The following is a 21,461-nucleotide window of genomic DNA, read 5'->3' on the forward strand; positions in this document are numbered from 1 at the left end:
CCTTGCTGATCTTAAACACAAAAAAGACGCTTACAAGAAGTGGAAGATTGGACAAATGACCAGGGAGGAGTATAAAAATATTGTTCAAGCATGCAGGAGTGAAATCAGGAAGGCCAAATCACCCTTGTTGTTGCAGCTAGCAAGGGATGTTAAAAGTATCAAGAAGGGTTTCTTCAGGTATGTTAGCAACAAAAAGGTGGTCAGGGAAAGTGTGGGCCCCTTACTGAATGGTGGAGGCAACCTAATGACAGAGGATGTACTCAATGCTTTTTTTGCCCCTGTCTTCACGAACAAGGTCAGCTCCCAGACTACTGCACAGGGCAGCACAGCATGGGGAGGATGCGACCAGCCCTCTGTGGAGAAAGAAGTGGTTCAGGACTATTTAGAAAAGCTGGACAAGCACAAGTCCCTGGGGGTCAGATGCACTCCATCCGAGGGTGCTAAAGGAGTTGGCGGATGTGACTGCAGAGCCACTGGCCATTATTTTTGAAAACTCATGGTGATTGGAGGAGGTCCCGGATGACTGGAAAAAGGCAAATATAGTGCCCAAAATAGATGTCAGCATTTCACAAAGAGCAGATGCATTAGAAGAGTTCAATACATTAAAAACAGGCCCATTTCCTTCCCCTCTGCACTTACCACTCGGGCCCCAAGTTGCAGAACTGTTTCTTTTTTAAACCGGTGTCCATCATTGTCCAAGATTCTTTGCAGGTCTACCCCTAATCTTTCCATGACCATGAATCTATACCTATTAGAAAATGCACAAGTGAGGAATCTTTGTAAGACGGGGGACACAGATAGCTTTATATCAACAAGCTCAAAACATCCTTCATTTAATTGAAAATAGATCTTCGGGCAACTATGAGCCCAACAGTGTTGACTCCAATTCACCTTGTTATTACCTTTTTCCATTGTATTCAGCCGAGCCTGTTCCCCAGAATACCGGAATTCCTAAAAATCCTATTTGTCTGAGCTTCATCCACGTTTTGACTGTCAAAATAATAATAGATAAGCCAGAATTTAAGGTAGTTTGAAAAATCTACAGTTTAACTTTAGTAATTGAACTATCATTAGAATCTTTGTTGTTAAAATGAAAACACATACAGGTAACTATTTTACCAGAGCCCAATTAAAAAGTTCACCAAGTAACTTTCTGCAAAAATAAAGCTCTGTGTTCCTTTAATATACGCTTCTCTGAGTCATAACAACACAATAGGAATCCAATCAGTAGCTGAGAAAAACTAGTTCCTTTAAAAACTTTACTTTTTGAATTTACCCTCTAGAGTAAACCGTAGATCAACAGAGTATGCAATTAGGCCTCAATCGAGCAGAATACTTAAGTACATGTGCAATTTTTGCTCATTTGAAATAATTGGGACTGCTATTATGAGTAAAGAGCTTGCAGGTTCAGTGCCTAAATTACTACTAAATCTTGCAAACACTTAAACATGTGAGTAACTTCATTCCTGAAATACTAGCCTTACTATCTAGTCCTTGCAATGCCTCTGTCCATATCCTAAAAAATGGACTATGGAGAGAGGCTAGTTCTCCCTCAGGTTTGTCACCCTACTAGTCCTGATTCTATTTTCACTTACACCAGTGAGAATAAAATTAGTGTAAACCAGATCAGAATCAGTCCCACTGTCTGAATTATGCTTGATATAAAAGCTTCAAGATATCAATTGCTCTAATTGGAAAAAATTACCTTTTCATTTTATTTTGTTTTGCTGATATTACTTACTGTGCTCTTGTTTTGCAGCTCTCTGGTAAAACTTTAATTCAGAAAACAAAGGCCCATTTTCATGATATTCCTATAAAGGAACAAATAAATTTGGTGTGAAAAAGTGAGTTCGGGGGGGGGGGGGGGGGGGGGAGGGAGTTCCTAAATTGGAAGTTAAATTCCAATCTAAATTCCTAGATTGGAAGTTCCAATTGGGTTAAAATCCACTTTTTAAAAAAAGATACAGTATGACATTTGACAAAAAAAAGTTATTTTACATAAAATATAGCCAGTATATTGCTTTAAAAACCAATAACTTCTGTTGGTAATAAAAGCTGTTCACTGCAAATACCCAAAAAAAAACATGTAATACAGACTGACGCAAGTACTATTTAGGAAATTAAATTAATACATTTTAACTTCAATCACTGTATATTCTTAAATACGCAGTCTGATTTTCCCCCCCTCCTCATTGTGATGTCCATGGTTAGTAATGGAAGCAAAGAAACAGCAAGCATTAAGGAATCACAAAACATTCCTCCCGCAGACAAATTATGCTATGATGGAAGAATGGCACACAAAAAACATGCAATGCAACTCAATGCTCAAAATAAGAATAAATAGAAAATGCAAGTGAAAATGCTAGTACTTTAAATAATTTAGAAGTGAGATATGAACATTACCACTTTAATTACATGCACAGCATCATCTTCTACAGGAATATGAACATGAGAGGAAGCTGTAAAATCAGAGAGATGGTGATGAAACTTCCCCCAACAGTCAATATAATTGCAACTAAAGAGCAAAACATGTAGTCTTAGTCAAAACAAAACAAAAAAAAGGGGGGGTGGGTGGGAGGAGAGGGGAAGGGAACATTTCTCAAAACTGTTAGAAATGTTTTCCTTTTGAAATTTTGTCCAAATTTCAAAATTAAAAAAAAACTTCAACCTATTTTGATAATACTCGTATGTATTAATCCTACAGGAGAACCTCAGAGTTACGAACACCAGAGTTACGAACTGACTGGTCAACCACACACCTCATTTGGAACCAGAATATGCGATCAGGCAGTGGCAGAGACCAAAAAAAGGGCAAATATAGTATAGTACTGTGTTAAAGACTAAAAGAAAGGGAAAGTTTAAATAAAAGATTGACCAGGAAACTCTTTCTGTGCTTATTTCATTTAAATTAAGATGGTTAAAAGCAGCATTTTTTTCAGCATAGTAAAGTTTCAAAGCTGTATTAAGTCAATGTTCAGTTGTAAACTTTGGAAAGAACCATAAAGTTTTGTTCAGAGTTACAAACATTTCAGAGTGACAAATAACCTCCATTCCTGTGTCTGTAACTCTGAGGTTCTACTGTACTTTCAATGGAATGTGTGAACCCAATCTTAACTACAGAGCCACTAGAGCACCTCTACTACACACTCACACCAAACTTTGGTGAAAATATGTTACATTAAAATAGACTAATTTTTTCACTTTTTCTGCAGCATGGTGCACAAGTCACTTGCTCGCTTGAACCAGGGTAAACTTGAAGTCTCTGTAACTTGAAGTCTTTAAATCAAGATTTGAGGACTTCAGTAACTCAGCCAAAGTTTATGGGCCTATTACAGGAATGGGTGGGTTACGTTCTGTGACCTGCAATGTGCAGGTGGTCAGAATACATGATCATGATGGTCCCTTCTGGCCTTAAAGTCTATGAGGGAAAGAGAAGCTAAATTTAAAAATATATATATTATACATGGCAAAGTATTACAATGTCCACTCCAATATCCTACACAGTCAATAACAGGCGGAATGTTTAAAGCAATTACTTGTAAATACTGATATACCCAAAGTTGCTCACGTTAGCACTGTGATAGGCATATCACTGTATTGCTTTTTATTAACCACTTATATATTGAATATGCAATGTTGTAGCTATGTTGATCCCAGGATATTAGGGAGACAAGATGGGTGAAGGAATATCTTTTATTGGACCAACTTCTGTTGTGAGAGAGACAAGCTTTTGAGCTTACATAGAGCTCTTCTTCAGGGCTTGTGTGTAAGCTCCAAATCTTGTCTCTCTCACCAATAGAAGTTGGTCCAGTAAAAGATACTACTTCACCCACCTTTTCTCTTTATGTTGGGAGGCACTTGGATACTATATTCATCCACGTAGAGTTACTTAGACTGGAAAGGCTCCAAAGGTTTAACGAACAGTCTGATTACATACCTCACAGACCAGCACTACATACTCGCCTGCGAGTTTAGCCCATAGTTACTCTATACTACATGTAATTAGCCATGTGCTATGCTCATTCTATTTGGTAGCACATGGCTATACATAATACTACAATCAGTTAAATGCTAGACTATGGGCTAAGCAGAGACCCTGTATGAGAGCAGTGCTGGAATGCAGCAGCCAAGGCCGGCTCTAACTTTTTTGCTGCCCCAAGCAGCAAAAAAAAGCGCCGCCCCCCCAGGCGGAGCCCCCCCCCCGCCGAGCACCACGCCGCCGGAGTGCCCCCCACCCGCAGAATGCCGCGCCGCGCTCCCCCCGCCACCCCTTACCAGGTGCCACCCCAAGCATGTGCTTGGTTGCCTGGTGCCGACCCTGGCAGCAGCACTCTTATGGCATATAAGTACATACAGAGTACCAGGCGCACTATATGGTTAGACTATTCTAGCAACAGTACTCCAAAATAATATGGCAACTGTGTAATCCAGATTCTGGTTATGGCATGCACATTTTACCTACACTAGCTGCAAAAAAAAGGAATGCATTGTATTCCAAGAATTATTTTTGAAATGTATCCTCGCACCTCTAGAACTTTTGTTTTCAGCGTTAGTGGAAATATTGTCATAAGTTACAACTACTGTACCAGAGAAAAGTAACTGAAGAATTACATTAAAAATACAAGTTGAAATAAGGTCTACATTCTTCACCACAATTTCCAATTACTGTGTCTAGGCAATGCAGAAAATAAGATATCAAATTAACTCATGGCCAGAATTTCCTAGCTTTGCCCAGCGACAGCAGGCTGGGCTAAGATCTCAACATCAGCCTTAACTATGAATTCATAGAGTTTGCACCACAATCTTAATTAATCAGTCTTTCTGTGTTTAAATATGACAAGGTAACAACAGAATTTCTGGATGAACTGCGATTCCCTAGGACTGCATAGCACAAACTGCATTCAGTGACACAAAGAAACATGCCAGTTTCATTTGCCAGTTCAAATGTGCCAGCTTTAGTTTTAGCAGTTTAATTTGTGGTAGTCATGTTCAGAATATTGTGAAGTATTCACAATGGTTCTCATAAAATCAGTTTGTAGACAAAGTTTACACAGTGGAAAAGAAAAGCAGTGTATTTGGCAGTTAGAAAAAATATCCCTGTTCCTGTCCACAGCTGGTCTCTATGCTGCTGCTGGATATTTGGGAGATAAAAAGCTCATTTTGGAAACATGAATAAGCTCAAGAAGCCTTTTTATTATCTTTTGCCTAGTTTTCCAGAGGATATGAAAATGTTTAGTGGTATTGTCCTCTCAGCTCTGTTTACGCAGGAATAAAACAAAACCTATGATTCAAAAATTAACATGGTACTCAAAAGCTAGGGCTAAGAACTGCAAATTAGTTTATGTAAAAGTAATGAAAAGACTAGTGAAATCCTGGCCCCACTGAAGTAAATGAGAGTTTAGCCATTTACTTCAACAGGGCCAGGATTTCACCCACTGTGTTTAATGTAAAGAAAGTTTTGATTTATATAAACATTCTAAAGAATCATTTTCAGAACACTGGCTTGGTAATAAATAAAAGCAATCAATGGTGGCAATCATTAAAAAGATTGGTTTCAGAGTAGCAGCCGTGTTAGTCTGTATCCGCAAAAAGAAGAACAGGAGTACTTGTGGCACCTTAGAGACTAACAAATTTATTAGAGCATAAGCTTTCGTGGACTACAGCCCACTTCTTTGGATGCATAAAAAGATTAAATATTTACCATCTACAGTTGTTAAATTATTGTGGTATTACCTATCAAAATACCATGCAGAAACAACATCTAGTTTTAATAGAGCCCTTTGTATTTTTCCCCTTTTGTTTTCTTTCAGTATCTCATGGAATTGATCATTTCAGTTCTTCAAGTCCTTACACTCTAAGTTTCCTGAGGAAGGATTTCTCTGTTCGGTGATCATGATTTTATCCCATACTCTACTATTTTCTGGCTAGACTAATTTCTGAGGAAGCCTTTGGAAATGGTCTCTCTCAAATCTTCCTTTCTGAATTTGGGGTTCTATTAAGCAGATATTGTATCCACTGGCCTTTAAAGTAGAATCTTGTGGATTTGGCTTTCATAGCACCTGGCTAAACTATTCAGCAGAAAACTGAGCACCACTGCAAAATGATTTTTGGGGTATCTGCAAATGCCTCCAGTACAGCACAGTTCTGGTGAAAATTTTATTATAATTTCTGTCATTTTTTCATGAAACTTTAATCCTAATTCACCAGAGCCAAAATTTTGCCTTCCAGAGCTATGAAAGACACTGACTGACTTTCAAAGTTAATCTAGCTCTGAGCTGAAGGAGATACGACATACCCTTTAACCTAAGGAACAAAAGCCGTTTTAGCATTCTTGAATGGGAATCCAGGCTCTTAAACTTGATGCATGCATTGGTTTATGGAATGCCTGCACTCCTGCTCATCTGCAAGCCTGACACTGTGACCGCTCAGAAGGTACTATGCCAGTTTCAATAGGGAATAGGTGCCAATCAAAAATGTGTTTAGAGGGGCAGCCTGCATATTGCAGCAAATGCCATATCTTAGGGCAGAAGTTCCTCTTGTTATCATGTAATGCCAAATTAGGGACACATGCTTCATGGCATGATATCACATTGCATCTGTAAATGCTCATGGTCATCAAAGAACGCAGTTCTGCTGATTCTTCTCTTTCTCCTTACTTTGTATACATCTTTCTCATGATTTGCTACAAACTCAACATATCCCCGGCAATCTCTGTCATAAGAATCTCAATAGTAGAGTATTATACCTTTAGGAAATCATGTGGGAAGTAGCCTATAACTGGACCTCTTTTCTACCCATATCTTAACACATACAAAAAAAGCTATACCTACAGTAACATCTGACCTCCCTACTCCTACCTTCTACCATCTAGAAATGGACCAGAAATCTCTATGCCTTCACCCCTCATCTTGGGAGTGAAGACTTATGTTATGATGTAACCATCTAATGAATATGTGCAAAGGAAGTACGAGCACTGGCAGTGGTGAGGAAGGAAATTTCTAGCTTGTACATGGATGGTGAAATGCAAAGCAGACTTAACAATGATGTTGGAACCTTAAACTTAACTGAGTATTGTGTGATGTTTCTGCATTTAAATTTTAAGCCCTAACTGTGTATTAAAGGAGTCATTGCCATTGGAAATAAAGAATGATTTATGTAAAGACCAGCATCAATCACTAGCCATGATAAGGAAGATAAATGAATATCTGGTATTCTCTCTCACTTGCATCCTTCTAAACTCTTGTTTAATTCTCCCATGTACTGCCACTATTCCCTAAAGGACTTTAAATTGGGCACTGTATCATGAAAACGCTGTTTTGTTCCCTGTTTGCTTTGCTTTTCTCCCTCCCATTAAATGAATAGGAATATTCTGTGTGAGCTCTATCATAGTAACCCATTGGTAGAGTATAGGTAACAGAAGGAAAGCTCTAATATGGAGCAGCCTAGGCAGGACAGGCTCGTGAACCATAGCATTCTCCCTCAGCATAAGCAGTAGCTTGAAACTAATTGAGCAGAGCACTTCTAGACAGTTTCAAATTGCTTCAGGAGCATAGGGAGGAACCACATTGCTGGTAAGCCTTCTGCTGTTAAGAGGGATTCTAGAGAGACGTGAAAATTAAGAGGAAGAGGCAAGACAATGAAGGAAGAGAAGGTGCAGAGCAAAGAGGACACTTAAAAGTGAAGACAGAAATATTTAAAAAGGAGAGCATAAAGGGCAAACACTGGCACTTTTCTACTTAGAAAAGATTAGGTGCCATATTCCTGAACGGCTGAATCCAAGTGCATCATTGAATCCAAGAGCTCAGGGACAGTAAATAGCTTTCCACAGCTTTGATTTAGTGAACAAAGCCTTCCAGGAAATGCATCTTTGGTAAATATGTTGCAGAAGTAGTATAAAATTTTTCAAGTACATTGTTAAAGCTTAATGGAGTATGGCGTACACTTAATGGGGAATTAAGCTGTAACAATGCACATCAAAAACTTTATACTACTGCTGTAAAACTACTTATTAAAAGATACAGCCAGCAAAATTAACCTTCATTTTTATAAAATAGCTGTGCTGTTCACATTTTGCAGACATTCAAACCTAGCATATCCCACTGTGTGGCCCATTTTGTTCAGTTCTCTAGAATTTCCTTTGGGTTAGCTCCACATTTCAAGTATAGTAGTCATTCCACAACATAGAGCAATATATATATGAACAGAACTCTATTCCTCTCAAGAAGGGGGTGAAAAAAACATCTCTCAGACACAGGACTACCTAAAAGAGACCTAATACTTATTCATTAGTATATCCTTCTAAGGAACTGACCATGTGAAGTGTTCAGAACTCCTGAACACCACAAAGACAATGGGATTAAAGAGTGCTCAAATCTTTGCAGAATCAGGCCCAAACTGAGCAGCTGGCTGGCGTTATTTCAGACAGAATGCCTGTCCATTTTGGTCAATTTCACAGTCATAGGATTTTAAAAATCATAAATTTCCCATGATTTCAACTATTTAAATCTGAAATTTCATGGTGTTGTAATTGTAGGGGTCCTGACCCAAAAACAAGTTGGGGGGGGTTGCAAGGTTATTGTAAGGGGGGTTGTGGTACTGCTACCCTTACTTCTGTGCTGCTTCTGGCAGCGGCACTGCCTTCAGAGCCAGGTAGCCAGAGAGCGGCAGCTGCTGGCCAGGAGCCCAACTCTGAAGGCAGAGCCACCACCAGCAGCAGTGCAGAAGTCAGGATGGCATGGTATGATATTGCCCCCCTTACTTCTGCACTGCTGCCTGCAGAGCTTGGCCTTCAGTCAGCAGCCACCACTCTCTCGCTGCCCAGCTCTGAAGGCAGCAACACAGAAGTAAGGGTGGCATAGTATAGTATTGCCACTCTTAATTCTGTGCTGCTGCTGGTGAGGTGCTGCCTTCAGAGCTGGGTGCACAGCCAACAGCCGCCGCTCTCCAACTACCTAGCTCTGAAGGCAGAGCAGAAGTAAGGGTGGCAATACTGCAAGCCCTCTAAAATAACCTTATGACACCCCCCCTCCTGCAACTCCCTTTTGGGTCAGGACCCCCAATTTGAGTAACACTGGTCTCCCCCATGAAATCTGTATAGTATAGGGTAAAAGCACACAAAAGACCAGATTTCACAATCCGCGACACATTTTTCCATGGCCGTGAATTTGATAGGGGCCTAGTCATAATGAATAAGAAATAAGCTTTCTTGTTTTGGACCTTTCTTTACAGCACAGAGTCAATCTTTGCTGATAAGTCTGATCCATTTCCTATTTCAGATGAGTTAGTTATGCACTGCTGAGTCAATCTGTTATGTTCCTCTTTCTAATTTCTGTGTTACAAGGGGAACCAAGCCTCCAATTTAGTGCCATATCCAGTACCAGGTCTCCCTTCTGAGAGAAAGCAGAGATAAACAACAACAACTTTTGCAAAAATTCTAACAAACAGTTGTATTTTTTCCGGCTATTCCTGCTATACTCATCAGGAACACAAAACTGAAATATACAAGGGCCCTAGATTGCACTATCATTCCATACTACTCCTCTGGCTGCTCTCTGCCTCAGCGTGGTGGGATTCAAACAACAATACACCACAATAGTTGAAGTCTTCTGTGGTCTGTGTGGTCAGAAAGAAAACCAATAAAAACTGCATGAAACATGTACCAATCTCCATGCGATATACCATTTACAAGGTCTTGTACGGTTTTCCGGTAACAGGAAATACCCTAGTAGATTTGGTACACAATTAATGTTTTTTTGTTTTAGACTGAGAATTACTTACACTGAATTATTCCTTGTTCACTGTTGCACCAGATGTTCTAAACATGTGCCCTACGAGAATAATCTGGGTTCCATTGGAGAAAAGTGTTGTTATAACAAATGAAACCACATTTTCACTTCAGTTTCCCCTCATCACTACATCAGAGTTCCATGAATCATTCTCACTTCTCTGTGGGAACTTTTGTAAGTTTCCATTTCCACCCTCCTTCCATTACTTTCTTTTTCCTCCCCTCCCAACAAATAATCCTTGACTAACAATTTCAGGAGGCACCTTGACTTCATTCCATTGCTCATGCTGGGGTATATTTTCTCTGGTAATGCTTCCTATATATGCTCTAGATCAGGGGTCGGCAACCTTTTAGAAGTGGTGTGCCAAGCCCTCTAAAATAACCTTCATTTATTCACTCTAATTTAAGGTTTCATATGTCAGTAATACATTTTAACGTTTTTATAAGGTCTCTTTCTAAAAGCCTATAATATATAACTAAACTATTGTTGTATGTAAAGTAAATAAGGTTTTTAAAATGTTTAAGAAGCTTCATTTAAAATTAAATTAAAATGCAGAGCCCCCCGGACCAGTGGCCAGGACCCAGGCAGTGAGAGTGCCACTGAAAATTCAGCTTGCGTGCCGCCTTTGGCACGCGTGCCATAGGTTGCCTACCTCTGGCTCTAGACATAGGATCTCTCCAAGGCAACTGACTGATGTTTAAGAGAAGGCCGTAAAACATATCACGTACATCAAAAGAAAAATATAAATATCAGAACTGCTCTGTCCCTCACCTCTTCTGTGATTGCACATTTCTGAGGGGCCTTGGTTATTGATCTCACCCTATGAATAGAATTCTATAGAATGGAATGAGACAGAGAGATGACAACTAGGATTTTTTTTCTTTTCTTGGCCTTGAGCAACAGATGCTGATCAAGCACCTCCCAAAAACGTGTATTAAGAAAGATTAATATTTAGAGAGAATATTATTGGACACTGGTGGATTAAAGCAGAGTTTGCCTGCTTCTTCTTTTACTAATGGAATACACAGGGAAGCAAAGGACTGGGATGAAATGTGTCTTAATATGGATTAAACTGGGCATCTTTTGGAGAAGCGTCAAGCACATATTAGTTTGTCTCTGTATGCTTAAATGATTGGCAAGTGGTACAGGACTGACTGTACGGAGAGCAATCAGAAGCAGTGGTATTTAGGTTGCTAATGAAATCATCTTTCTCTCCTCCTCTCGTCTATGGAGCCATACAGTGGAATGGATGCCATCCTCTTTTCCATTCTAGAAAGCAGGACATCTTGGTTAATGGCAGTCTTGTTCATAGTTTTTCTTTTCAGTTTCTTGTGACTGAAATTGTAGATATCAGAGTGTGCAGATCAGATTGATGATTGCTATAATTTACAACCACCATTGCTGATGGTACAGTAGGGTTTGAAGGCATCCATTTTATTTAGAGCACTAACATACCAGTCCTCAGGTAGAACCAGTCTCCAAGAAGTAAAATATGGGTTTTCATGACTGTGCACAGTCACTATTCAGCTCTGTGCTTCACCACACCAAACACAAGGAAAATATGGAGGAATTCAGCTCAGTCCCAGCTGTTCCTGAGCAGCAAAGGAAATAAATGGAACAAGGACATTGCCTGACAGATGGAACAGAAAAAATGCAAGAGACAGTACTGCATCTATCATCAAGAAAACAGTGGCACATCAAATGCCTATATTTATGGCTGAATAGGATGCAACAAACACCCATACGTCCTTCTACAGAAAGTAAAAACTTGTTCCACATTCACCAAGGCTCCAGTCCTGCAATTTTCTCCATGTGGGCAAACTCCTATGCTTCTGCTTCCAGTGTAGCTCTGCATGGGCAGAGAGGATCCACCCATGCACAAGAAGTTGCAGTTAAAAAGACAAAAGAACTGAGAAATAAGTCATTTTGTATATGGTGCTTGTTCTAATGAAAAACTGACTTGTTCCAGTGGTCTAGAAACCATGCAACAAGGAAAGCTTGTGCTGTCCCCAAACGTATTAGCATATCGTCTTCTGACAAAGCAATTTGTATGAGCTAAATGTCATAGCACATAAACAAAAAGAGTGGAAAATAGAAAATAAAGAGGTGACACAAAGAACGGATGCCAAAAAAACCCCAAACAATTACACTTTCCATGTCAAAATAAATGGATAAAAATTAAAAAGTTACAACAGATCTTTTTATGTGCAATGCACATTCAATCCATGTATTGAAGTGGCTTGATAAGCAGGTTTTGAATATTAATACCCCAAGTCTGGAAACACTAGTTAACATATCGCTATCTAACTTAAGAAGAGCATGTTTGCCTTTAGGGATGATGGGTTGTACTGATGTTGCTATTCAGGACTAATTCTTCACTGCTGTCTCAGTACAAGCTCAATGTAGTTCCTGACAGATTTTCATTGTAGACTAGTTCCCATATTTATTCTGCATGTGCGTGGTACAGGAAAAGTCCATCATGCTGCCTTGTAAACAGATTTTTCTCTTTTATAGAGACCAACATTAGTAATTTACACGTATATATAAATGATCCCAAAGTGTTTTACAAACTATTTATCAGACTCACTTATTCCCCGCTGAAAAGCGGCTACCTCTGGATAGAATATAGCATCTGTTGAAGAGCATGCAGCTATACTATGCAATTTTGGACAAGTGAAGAATACCATTTTCAGCTGAAACTCTGGAAAAAGTGTGGCTTTAATTCATACATAGCACCAAAGTTAATACTACTATTGTTATAAAATGTGTAATTGGTTATTTAATGACCAAAAGCTCTGTATCTTGATTTTATGTCTCAGCTGAAAGATGGCACCTTCAACAGCCAATGCCCCCAACAGCACTTTGGAGCACTGGATCAGTACGGACTCAAGAGAGTTACTGCCACATACTGAATCACCATATCCTACAGCACTTACTACTGGTGCTCTCTGGCAATCTTCTACTCAAGTATTGCCCCACATGTGCCCAAGGTATATCCTTCACTCTGCAGGTTATACAAACAGTACTCTGAACAATCTAGGAAAGAATCATGCAGTTCCTTCAGCAAAACTTCTCAATAACCTGAGCGCTGTTTAAGATAGTGAAACACATTCTGGCATCTCTTGCTGTTTCTTTTTCTTTTTTCTTTTTTTTTAACCATTTTGTTTTAAAGGATAAAGTAGTACAGACACTCACAGAAATACTCTTGTCATTAACACTCGTGCTTTACCTAAATAGATCAATCCAAATCCTCCCTGGCCAATTATATTGCCCAACCTCCACTCCTTTCCTTCAGTGTCTTTCATTATCATTCCTTTGGGAAGAGGAACAGGGAGTTTGCTTTTTCCACGCCCTTTAGGTGGCATCACACCTTTGAAAGAAAAGAAAATGAAACAATTATGAAAGAAAATGAAACCTTCCAATTCTCTCGTTCCAAAACGGAAATCATAGTTAAGTCCTTCACAGCCTGGTACCTGGGTAATACCTTCCACTGTGCAAAGAGGGTTTAAAATGCTACCAAATGAGAATGGTAGTATTTTATTCCAGTTCAAAATGAAAGCAAATGACTACATGGAGTCAACGCTTAGACAATGAGGGGGATAGTCCCATTCAAGCAACGACATTATTACTCGGTAAGTGGCTAAGACAGAGGGATGGAAGAAAAGTTGCACTGCAAGAATTTATAAACATGCAACCTGGCATGAGTCCACAGTAAAACCTTTAAACAATGCATTGGTAGTTTAGGAATATGCACCATTATAAAAATAATCAATGGACGACAGAACAACTACCTGAGTCTGCACTCCATTCTTTATTGAGCTCAGTAAGTTGAGATGCATCAGCAGGGGTGGCTTTGGGGATCTAAACATCTGGTTTCACATACCAACACCCAGCTCTGGAACCACGTGTTCAAAGGTTGGCAGGCCTGACTGAGTGGGAGCCCTTTATCCTTTTGAGCTAGATAAACTGGATTTGGTGCAATTTACAGGAAAGTGGACTTTCACACAAGCCCTGAGTGCTGTAAGTGGGATTTTTCTGACATCACTCTCAAAGCACTTTACACAGGTGGCTGGTGCTATCTGCACTGCACGGGCCTCTTGCACCTTTTTCCGGGGCTGACTTTGGCCTGAGTGGTCTCTTAGGCCACACCCACAGTTGCACGGGATGGCGAGCGCAGCCGGGGAGACTAACAGCTGCTGAGGCAGACAGATCGGCTAAAGGAGATGGCAGCAGACTGGGGAAGGCTACCCAGGTGCTCCTACTCCCCGCTCTGCTCCAGCCGATTTCCCACCAACTCCCCCCGCTTCCCTCCCCCTTGCAGCCTTACTCAGGCCGCCCCAGGCTCCCTCCGACAACCTGCCCCCTCACCCCCGGCTCTCCCAACTCGTTTCGGAGGGTTGCTCCTGCTCTCCGCCCCCGCCCCCCACACAATCGCTGCACCTACTGGGGGAGCCCTCGCGGGCTCTCTTCTCCGGGGCGCCGCAGCAGCCACGGACTCTTCCCAGGCCGGTCCGATCCGCGCAGCTCCCCGAGACACTAACCGGCCTAGGCTCCCGCCGCGAGCCCGGCCCCTCCTCAGGCGGCGGCGCGTCTCGCCGGCCGCGGAGCGAAGGAGCAGCGGCTGGAGGAGCCCAGGAACTGGCGCGCGGGCAGCCCCGCGGCCCGGCAGTCTCATGGGGATGAATGACAGCAGGAGGAGGCGTGGGTGGGAAGAGCCGCCTGCCCGGGCCGAAGAGCTGTGCTGGGTGTGGCTCGGAGAGAGCGGGCACGGCTTCCTGTGGGAGAGCCCCAGTGCCCGGCGATGGCAGGCAAGGGAAGTGCATGTAAAAGAGAAGCCGCGTTTCAGCGGGAGAGACTCAGGCTCAGCTCCGCACAAGAGCCTGTGCGAGGTGCCCGCCCAAGAGGAGTTAAAGGGGCTTGATTGTCAAATAATGGGTGTCGTACCTCAGATTGAACATGCCCCACTTCAGCTTGAAGTAGTCGAAGTATTAAACAGGAGTACTTGTGGCACCTTAGAGACTAACAAATTTATTAGAGCATAAGCTTTCGTGGGCTACAGCCCACTTCTTCGGATGCATATAGAGTGGAATAAATATTGAGGAGATATATATACACATACAGAGAAACTTAAGTATTAAACCAATATTAAAGAATGAAATAAAATGCCTGACTGTTTGGGCCACATGTTCCCTGCCCATGGAAACCCTGGGAGGATCCTTATAGAAACCAAAGAGTAACAGTGTAAATTAGCAGAAACTACACGACAAAATCTTGTTAAATCTGAATACAGAGGAATGATATGTTTTCCCAAGAAACAAAACTTGTGGTTGTGTTGCTGATTTTTTCCTCTTATGAAAAAAAATGAGAACTGGGGGTGGATATAACAATTTTATGAGCGTCGTGAAATCAGTGAATTAGTGGAAAGTTGGGGTTTAATGTAAAACTCTGAACTCCAAAAATATCTGTAAACTCTCTTGAGCTTTTGACTCATGAACAAGGATAATGTCACAAAATGAAAACAGGTTCTGCAAAAGAAGAGCTATATTTAAAATAGTCATTGGAAAGCAAAAGTGAAACTACAAGTAAAGACACAAGGATCTGATTCATTGCTAATGAAGACTCTGGCATATGCAGCCTGCACCTATTTTTGTACGTTCAAGTCAGACTGCATAGACTCTTGAAGTGGCTCATTTAGCCACATAGAGGCTTGCCTAGCTGCATATGTAGCTGAGGTTTAGGGTCTTCATTGGTTTCAAATGAAAAGCTTGCTATATAATTTTCTTATGTAACTAAAAAACTGCAGATTTGTGGATACAACTCCATCCAAAGCCAAGATCATTTGAAATCACTCCCAGTGTTGGTATCATGTAAACATTTATTTGACTTGTACAATTTAAGATTACAGTGAAGTATAACAAAGGATAGAATATACTTACAAGACAGAGAAGAGATCCCAATGGAAAATGTTATGGTTTTTTTTTCTTTTTAAACAGGGAATAGGGCTGAATTTGGTTTTAAATGAGGCATATGGCTGAAGTTGATTTTAAATAGGGAACAGACCAAATTTTAAGTATGTTTTTATGTGTTTATCTTTTGACAGTGCTAAAATAGTCCATTCACTACAGCAAGATAGTGCATTTGTGGCATTTTTAAAGATAGCATGTGCCCCCATTAATAGCACTTCAAGACATACAAGGTCTTATTGAAAAATTCACGTTCCTGCTAGAGTTGCCAACTTTCTAATTGCATAAAACTGAACACCCTGGCCCTGCCCCCTACTCACTACATTCCCCCTCCCTCAGTGGCTCACTCTTCCCAATCCTCACTCACTTTCACTGGGCTGGGGCAGGGGGTTAGGCTGCAAGAGGAGATGAGGGCTCCGGCTGGGGATGCGGGCTCTGGGGTACAGCTTGGGACGAGGGCTTTGGGATACAGGAGGAGGCTCCACACTGGGGGGTGGGGCTGAGGGATTCAGAATGTGGGAGGGGGCTCAGGGCTGGGGCAGAGGGTTGGGGTGTGTAGGGGGGTGAGGTCTCTGGTTGGGGGGCAGGCTCTGGGCTGGGGCAGTGGCTGGGGATGAGGGCTTTAGGGTGCAGGAGGAGGCTCCAGGTTTGGGGGGAGCTCAGGGCTGGGGCAGGGGGTTGGGGCACAGGCTTACCCTGGGCGGCTCCCGGTCAGTGGCACAGCAGGGCTAAGGTAGGCTTCCTGCCTGTCCTGACACCGCGTTGCGCGTGCCCTGGAAGTGGCCAGCAGGTCCGGCGCTAGTAGGCGGGGGTGGGGAGGTGCAGGAGGCTCTTAATGCTGCTTTTGCCCACAGGCACCACCCCTCACCCAGCTCCCATTGGCTGGGAGCCAGCCAATGGGAGTGCTGAGCCAGTGCTTGGGGCAGTTGGCAGTGCACGGAGCCCCGTGGCCTCCTGCTGAGGAGCCGGACCTGCTGGGCGCTTCCAGGGCACAGCACAATGCCTGGACAGGTAGGGACTAGCCCACCTTAGCACTGCAGCACCGCTGACCAGACCTTTAATGGCCCAGTCAGCAGTGCTCACCGGAGCCGCCAATGTTCCTTTTCGACCGGGTGTTCTGGTTGAAAACCGGACACATGGTCATCCTAGTTCCTGGACATACCAGCCTATTCCTCAAAGGGGTTAACATTAATATGTTCATTTCAGATTCACCCATGATTGAATGGCTATTACTATATTGCACCATAATATTGGTGTCTTAAAGAAGTGCATTCCATGGTGCTCCTCCAAAGAATGAGGGATTTCACAAACATGTTTGCTTGATAGGGAGAAAAGGGGGAAAGACTAAAAATAAGCATATGTATATTTATAAACAGACAACTGAAGAAATAAAAAATGGATTTTATCTCATGGTAGCTCTGCTTAAATGGGAAGCTAATGTAAGGCTCCACACCCAGTAAGTGGTTCTTTGCTCTGCTATGTGGAAAGAAGAGGCAAAGAAAAAGTTCTTCCCTGGCTGCACTAGACTGGAGACAACTCACTCTTTGACTGCCAGGATCATGATCCTATTAACAAGCTCCCACCCTGGTATTATCCTGTCTCTTAAGAAACTTGATCTACCAACAGTCAAGTCAAGGGTGTCTACCCCTTTTCCTCTAAGCTGTTGTTACAGAGAGACAGTGGCCAGCTGTTCAAAAAGGAGGTCTGATGTTATCCTAGACATGTTTCTTCAGAGAAAGCTAATTATGAAGGAATCTGCCTCCCTCTCAAGAGAACTGAGGCAGGGAGGCTACCATGTATGAGTGTCCCTACAGGAGAAGAGGTGTGCACAGGTGAGAAAGTGAAAATATCTGCTGCTTGGATTTTCTCTTATAATCAGAATTTACTAAGAACAAATCATCCCAAGCCAGCTTGAGTTCCTTCTTTGACTGGTAACTGGTTTGGTGGATAGGGGAATGCGGTGGACATAATATACCTGGACTGAAGCAAGGCTTTTGACACAGTCCCACATGACATTCTCATAAGTAAGCTGGAGAAATGTGGGCTTGGTAGAACCACCATTAAATGGATACATAATTGGTTAAACAACCAGAAAGAGTAATTATTAATGGAATGTCAGATTGAAAGGAGGTCGCAAGTGGGGTTCCACTTGGATCTGTTCTGGGTCCAGTGTTATTTAACATATTTATTAATGACTTGGATGCAGGGCCGGTGTAACCACTAGGTGAACTAGGTGGCCGCCTAGGGTGCCAAGATTTGGGGACACCAAAAAGCGGTGTCCAGTGTCACGGGAGTCAGCTGAGCGGGGCAGGGTGGGAAGTGAGGCCTCCATAACAAACCTGCTCCCGCAGTGAGGGGCGCCACGCAGGATGGTCAGTGGGAGCCTGTGGCGGAGCAAGGAGGAGACAGCCGGCCAGGCGCGTCAACCAGCGTGGTCGAGGGACGGAGCCGTTGGAGGAGGCAGTGGTGCTGAACAGCTTCGCCCTCCAACACGCCGCACCTGGGGCCGGGCACAGCCGCCTCCTGGGGTGAGGGAAAGTGAAACTAAACCCCGCAGCACAACGGAGAGGAAAGGACTGGCGCAGGTGCCGCTTCCAAACACCAACACCCCCCCCCCAGTGGCACTGTGCCAATGCGGGGAGCCATCCCTGATCCCCAGGGAGATCCTCATCTGCTCTCTGGGAGAGCCTGGCTCTGCCCTCCTTGCCCCTGGGTCCACCCTCGGAGGGCGAAGTACTCAGAGCCTGGGAACCTTTAGAGACCCTGCGAGCAGGGGGCATTCTCAGCCTCCTCCTTGCTCATAGGTTCCCCAGGGCCAGAAGGGACCGTTGTGATCATCTCCTCTGACCCCCTTGTATTAATTCTAATGAACAATGCCACATTATGCAGCATTCATTTTTGAAAATTTATAATAAGCAATGCTCCGGGGGGAAGGGAGAGAAAGAGGGAAGGGGGACACAAAGTGGAAGTTTCGCCTAGGGCGCAAAATATCCTTGCACCAGTCCTGCTTGGATGTAGGACTAGAGAGCATACTGATCAAATTTGCAGATGACACAAAGCTAGGGGGAGTTGCAAATACTTTTGAGGATAAAGCTAAAATTCAAAGGGATCTTGATAAATTGGGGAACTGGGCTGTAGACAACAAAATGAAATTCAGCTAAGATAAATGTCAGGTGCAACACTTAGGGAAGAAAAACCAAATGCACAAATACAGAATGGGGGATAATTGGTTTGGCAGCAGCACTGCTGAGAAGGATCTGGTGGATCACAACCTCAACATGAGTCAACAATGCGATGTTGCAAAAAAAAAAATGGAATTTGGGGATGCATTAACAGAGGCCTAACATGCAAGTCACGTGAGGCGATATTGCCACTCTACTTAGGTATCAGCTGTGTCCAGTTTTGGTCACTGCTGTATAGAAAGGATGTAGAGAAACTGGAAAGGATCTAGAGGCAAGTGACAAAGATGATCAAAGGGATGGGATGCAAGTCATGTGAGCAAAGACTGAAGGAGCTGGGTATGTTTAGTTTGGAAAAGAAGAGATTTAAGAGGGGACATGATAGCCATTTTCAAATACTTGAAAGGCTGCCATAAAAAGATGGAGAAAAAATATTTTGTCTTGCCACAGAGGGCAGGACAAGAGGCGATGGGTTCAAACTACAGCATAGCAGATTTAGATTAAATCTCAGAAAAAACTTCCTAACGAAAAACAGTAGGACAATGGAACAAACTGCTTAGGGAAGTTGTGGACGCTCCTTCAATGGAGGTTTTCAAGAAGAGGCTGGATAGCCATCTGTCTTGGATGTTTTAGACACAACAAATCCTGCATCTTGGCATGGGGTTAGACTAGATGTCTCTTGTGGTCCCTTCTATGGTTCTATGATTTTATGAGTCTATCACAAATATTTGCTTTTCATGTTTTATTAGTTGGAGGTAGGGGAGCAACCATCCATTTTAGGATTCAATTTATAGCAGCATCTGCACTATAACTGGAGGTTCCTTATGCTAGACCTGTCAGTCATTCAATGTACCAAGAGTGCTATCTGTTGTGGTGTGACTTTCCCCTTTGCTTTAGTTGCATAGATTTAACATCCAACTGGAGTGAGATACTGAGGCTCTGACTGAATATGGGGTGTGGTGGGTAGAGGCGGGGAGGAGAAGGATAGGCTATTGTCTATTTGCTGTATACCTTCACCTATTGTCTACTTATTGTTCCTGAGGTTATTGATTACCTAGAGTTTTTGTAAATCTGCACTTTTTAGAGGTGTCGCCCTCTGCTACCCCACACATGTAGAGGCAAGAAGCATCATCTGGTGCTTTTTAGTTTACTTATCTAGAGTGCACCACTTTTGGCTAACTGTTTACAGGTTAAGTACTTAGGATGTCCTACTGAAGACCCGATTCTGTAGTATCTGTATTCTTCAAATAGTACCCATTCATTTCAAAGAGTCCCGGTGAGATGGGACCTGGGCTTGGTATATCTCTGCAATTGATTCCAATGAGACTACTTACAGAATAAATTACTGCTGAACATGTGGTAATCCATGTCATTGGTTTTTAAGAAGAGATTAACATCAGGGGTGATCGAGGTATACTTAAAAGTGCCTTGATGCAGGATCATGGACTAGATGACTTTTTGAGGTCCCTTCCAGCCCTATATTTGTATGATTCTCTAAGAAAGAATGTCAGAATTGGGACCTGAATTAGAAAGTATTGTTAGATCATGGGCATAGAAATGTTGGTGATGCCCTAGTAGATCTTTCCACAGCTCAAAACTCCTGACAAAAGGTTTTATTATGTGTTTTAAATTGTCTATTGTGGCATTTTCCATCTGCGTGGCATTGCCAAACAGTGGTATGCAGCCCAGAAGATAGCTTTTCAGCATTACATGTTAGGGATGATCCATCAGACCAACGTTTGGATATTTGCTTTTGGGAGTCCTAGTATATTCAAACCCCAAATATGGGTGTCATTCAACAATCCCCACCCCACGTTGCCCTCTTTAGGCCTACCTGCCCTGTCTGATGCAAGGGTGAGTGGCTCTCACCAGCTCCTCTGTAGGCCCAATGCTGGGATAATCGCTTTTGTATCACCAGAGAAAGGAAATGATGGTCTTAGACTCATAGACTTTGAGGTGAGAAGGGACAATCATGATCATCTAGTCTGACATCCTGCACCTTGCAGGCCACAGAACCTCATGTACCCACTCCTGAAATAGTCCCATAACCTCTGGCTGTGTTACTGAAGTCTCCAAAACATGATTTAAAGACTTCAAGTTACAGAGAATCCACCAAGCGGCCCATGCCCCATGCTGCAGAGGAAGGCAAAAAAACCCTCGGGTCTTGTAAAAAGCACAGGACTGTGAGTCAAAAAAATATTTTCTATTTGTTATTCTGTCACAGATAACCTTGGGCAAATCACTTAATTTTTCTGTGGCTCATTTTCCCTTCTGTAAAATGAGAATGCTAATATCCACCTCACAGAACATTAATTAATTAATGTTTATGTAACGACTCCCTTGACTGGGTTGTCTGCAAAGGGAAAACCCAGAACTGGACTGCTGGATCTAAAGGCATGAACATTTACCAATTGAATGAAAGGACCCGGGTAAACTTTCTGAAAGTCACCTAAGTAATTTATGAGCCTAATCCCATTGACTTTCAAACTCCCATGGGAGTTAGGTGGCTAGGCACTTTTGAAAATGGGACTTAG

The 21,461-nt window shown here is 42.4% G+C and overlaps 1 protein-coding gene across 4 annotated transcripts in view; it reads right to left on the reverse strand.

The window, feature by feature from the left end:
• VRK2 (VRK serine/threonine kinase 2) overlaps window positions 1-14,550 on the reverse strand; it is a 64,341-nt gene extending 49,791 nt beyond the window's left edge. Inside the window, exons 1-6 of one of the 4 annotated variants that reach the window (XM_034764284.1) lie at window positions 14,327-14,550; window positions 13,015-13,155; window positions 2,404-2,459; window positions 1,742-1,811; window positions 903-990; window positions 640-748 (exon numbers count right to left, since the gene is read on the reverse strand). In XM_034764284.1, coding sequence (XP_034620175.1) covers window positions 640-748; window positions 903-990; window positions 1,742-1,811; window positions 2,404-2,459; window positions 13,015-13,150 — 459 coding nt within the window. In that variant the 5' untranslated portion in view covers window positions 13,151-13,155; window positions 14,327-14,550. The other 3 variants (XM_034764283.1, XM_034764285.1, XM_034764286.1) reach the window with 3 other exon arrangements.
• Between the last annotated feature and the right edge of the window lie 6,911 nt (window positions 14,551-21,461).

Source organism: Trachemys scripta, chromosome 3 (genome assembly GCF_013100865.1).
Source record: "Trachemys scripta elegans isolate TJP31775 chromosome 3, CAS_Tse_1.0, whole genome shotgun sequence".
Classification (NCBI taxonomy): domain Eukaryota; kingdom Metazoa; phylum Chordata; order Testudines; family Emydidae; genus Trachemys; species Trachemys scripta.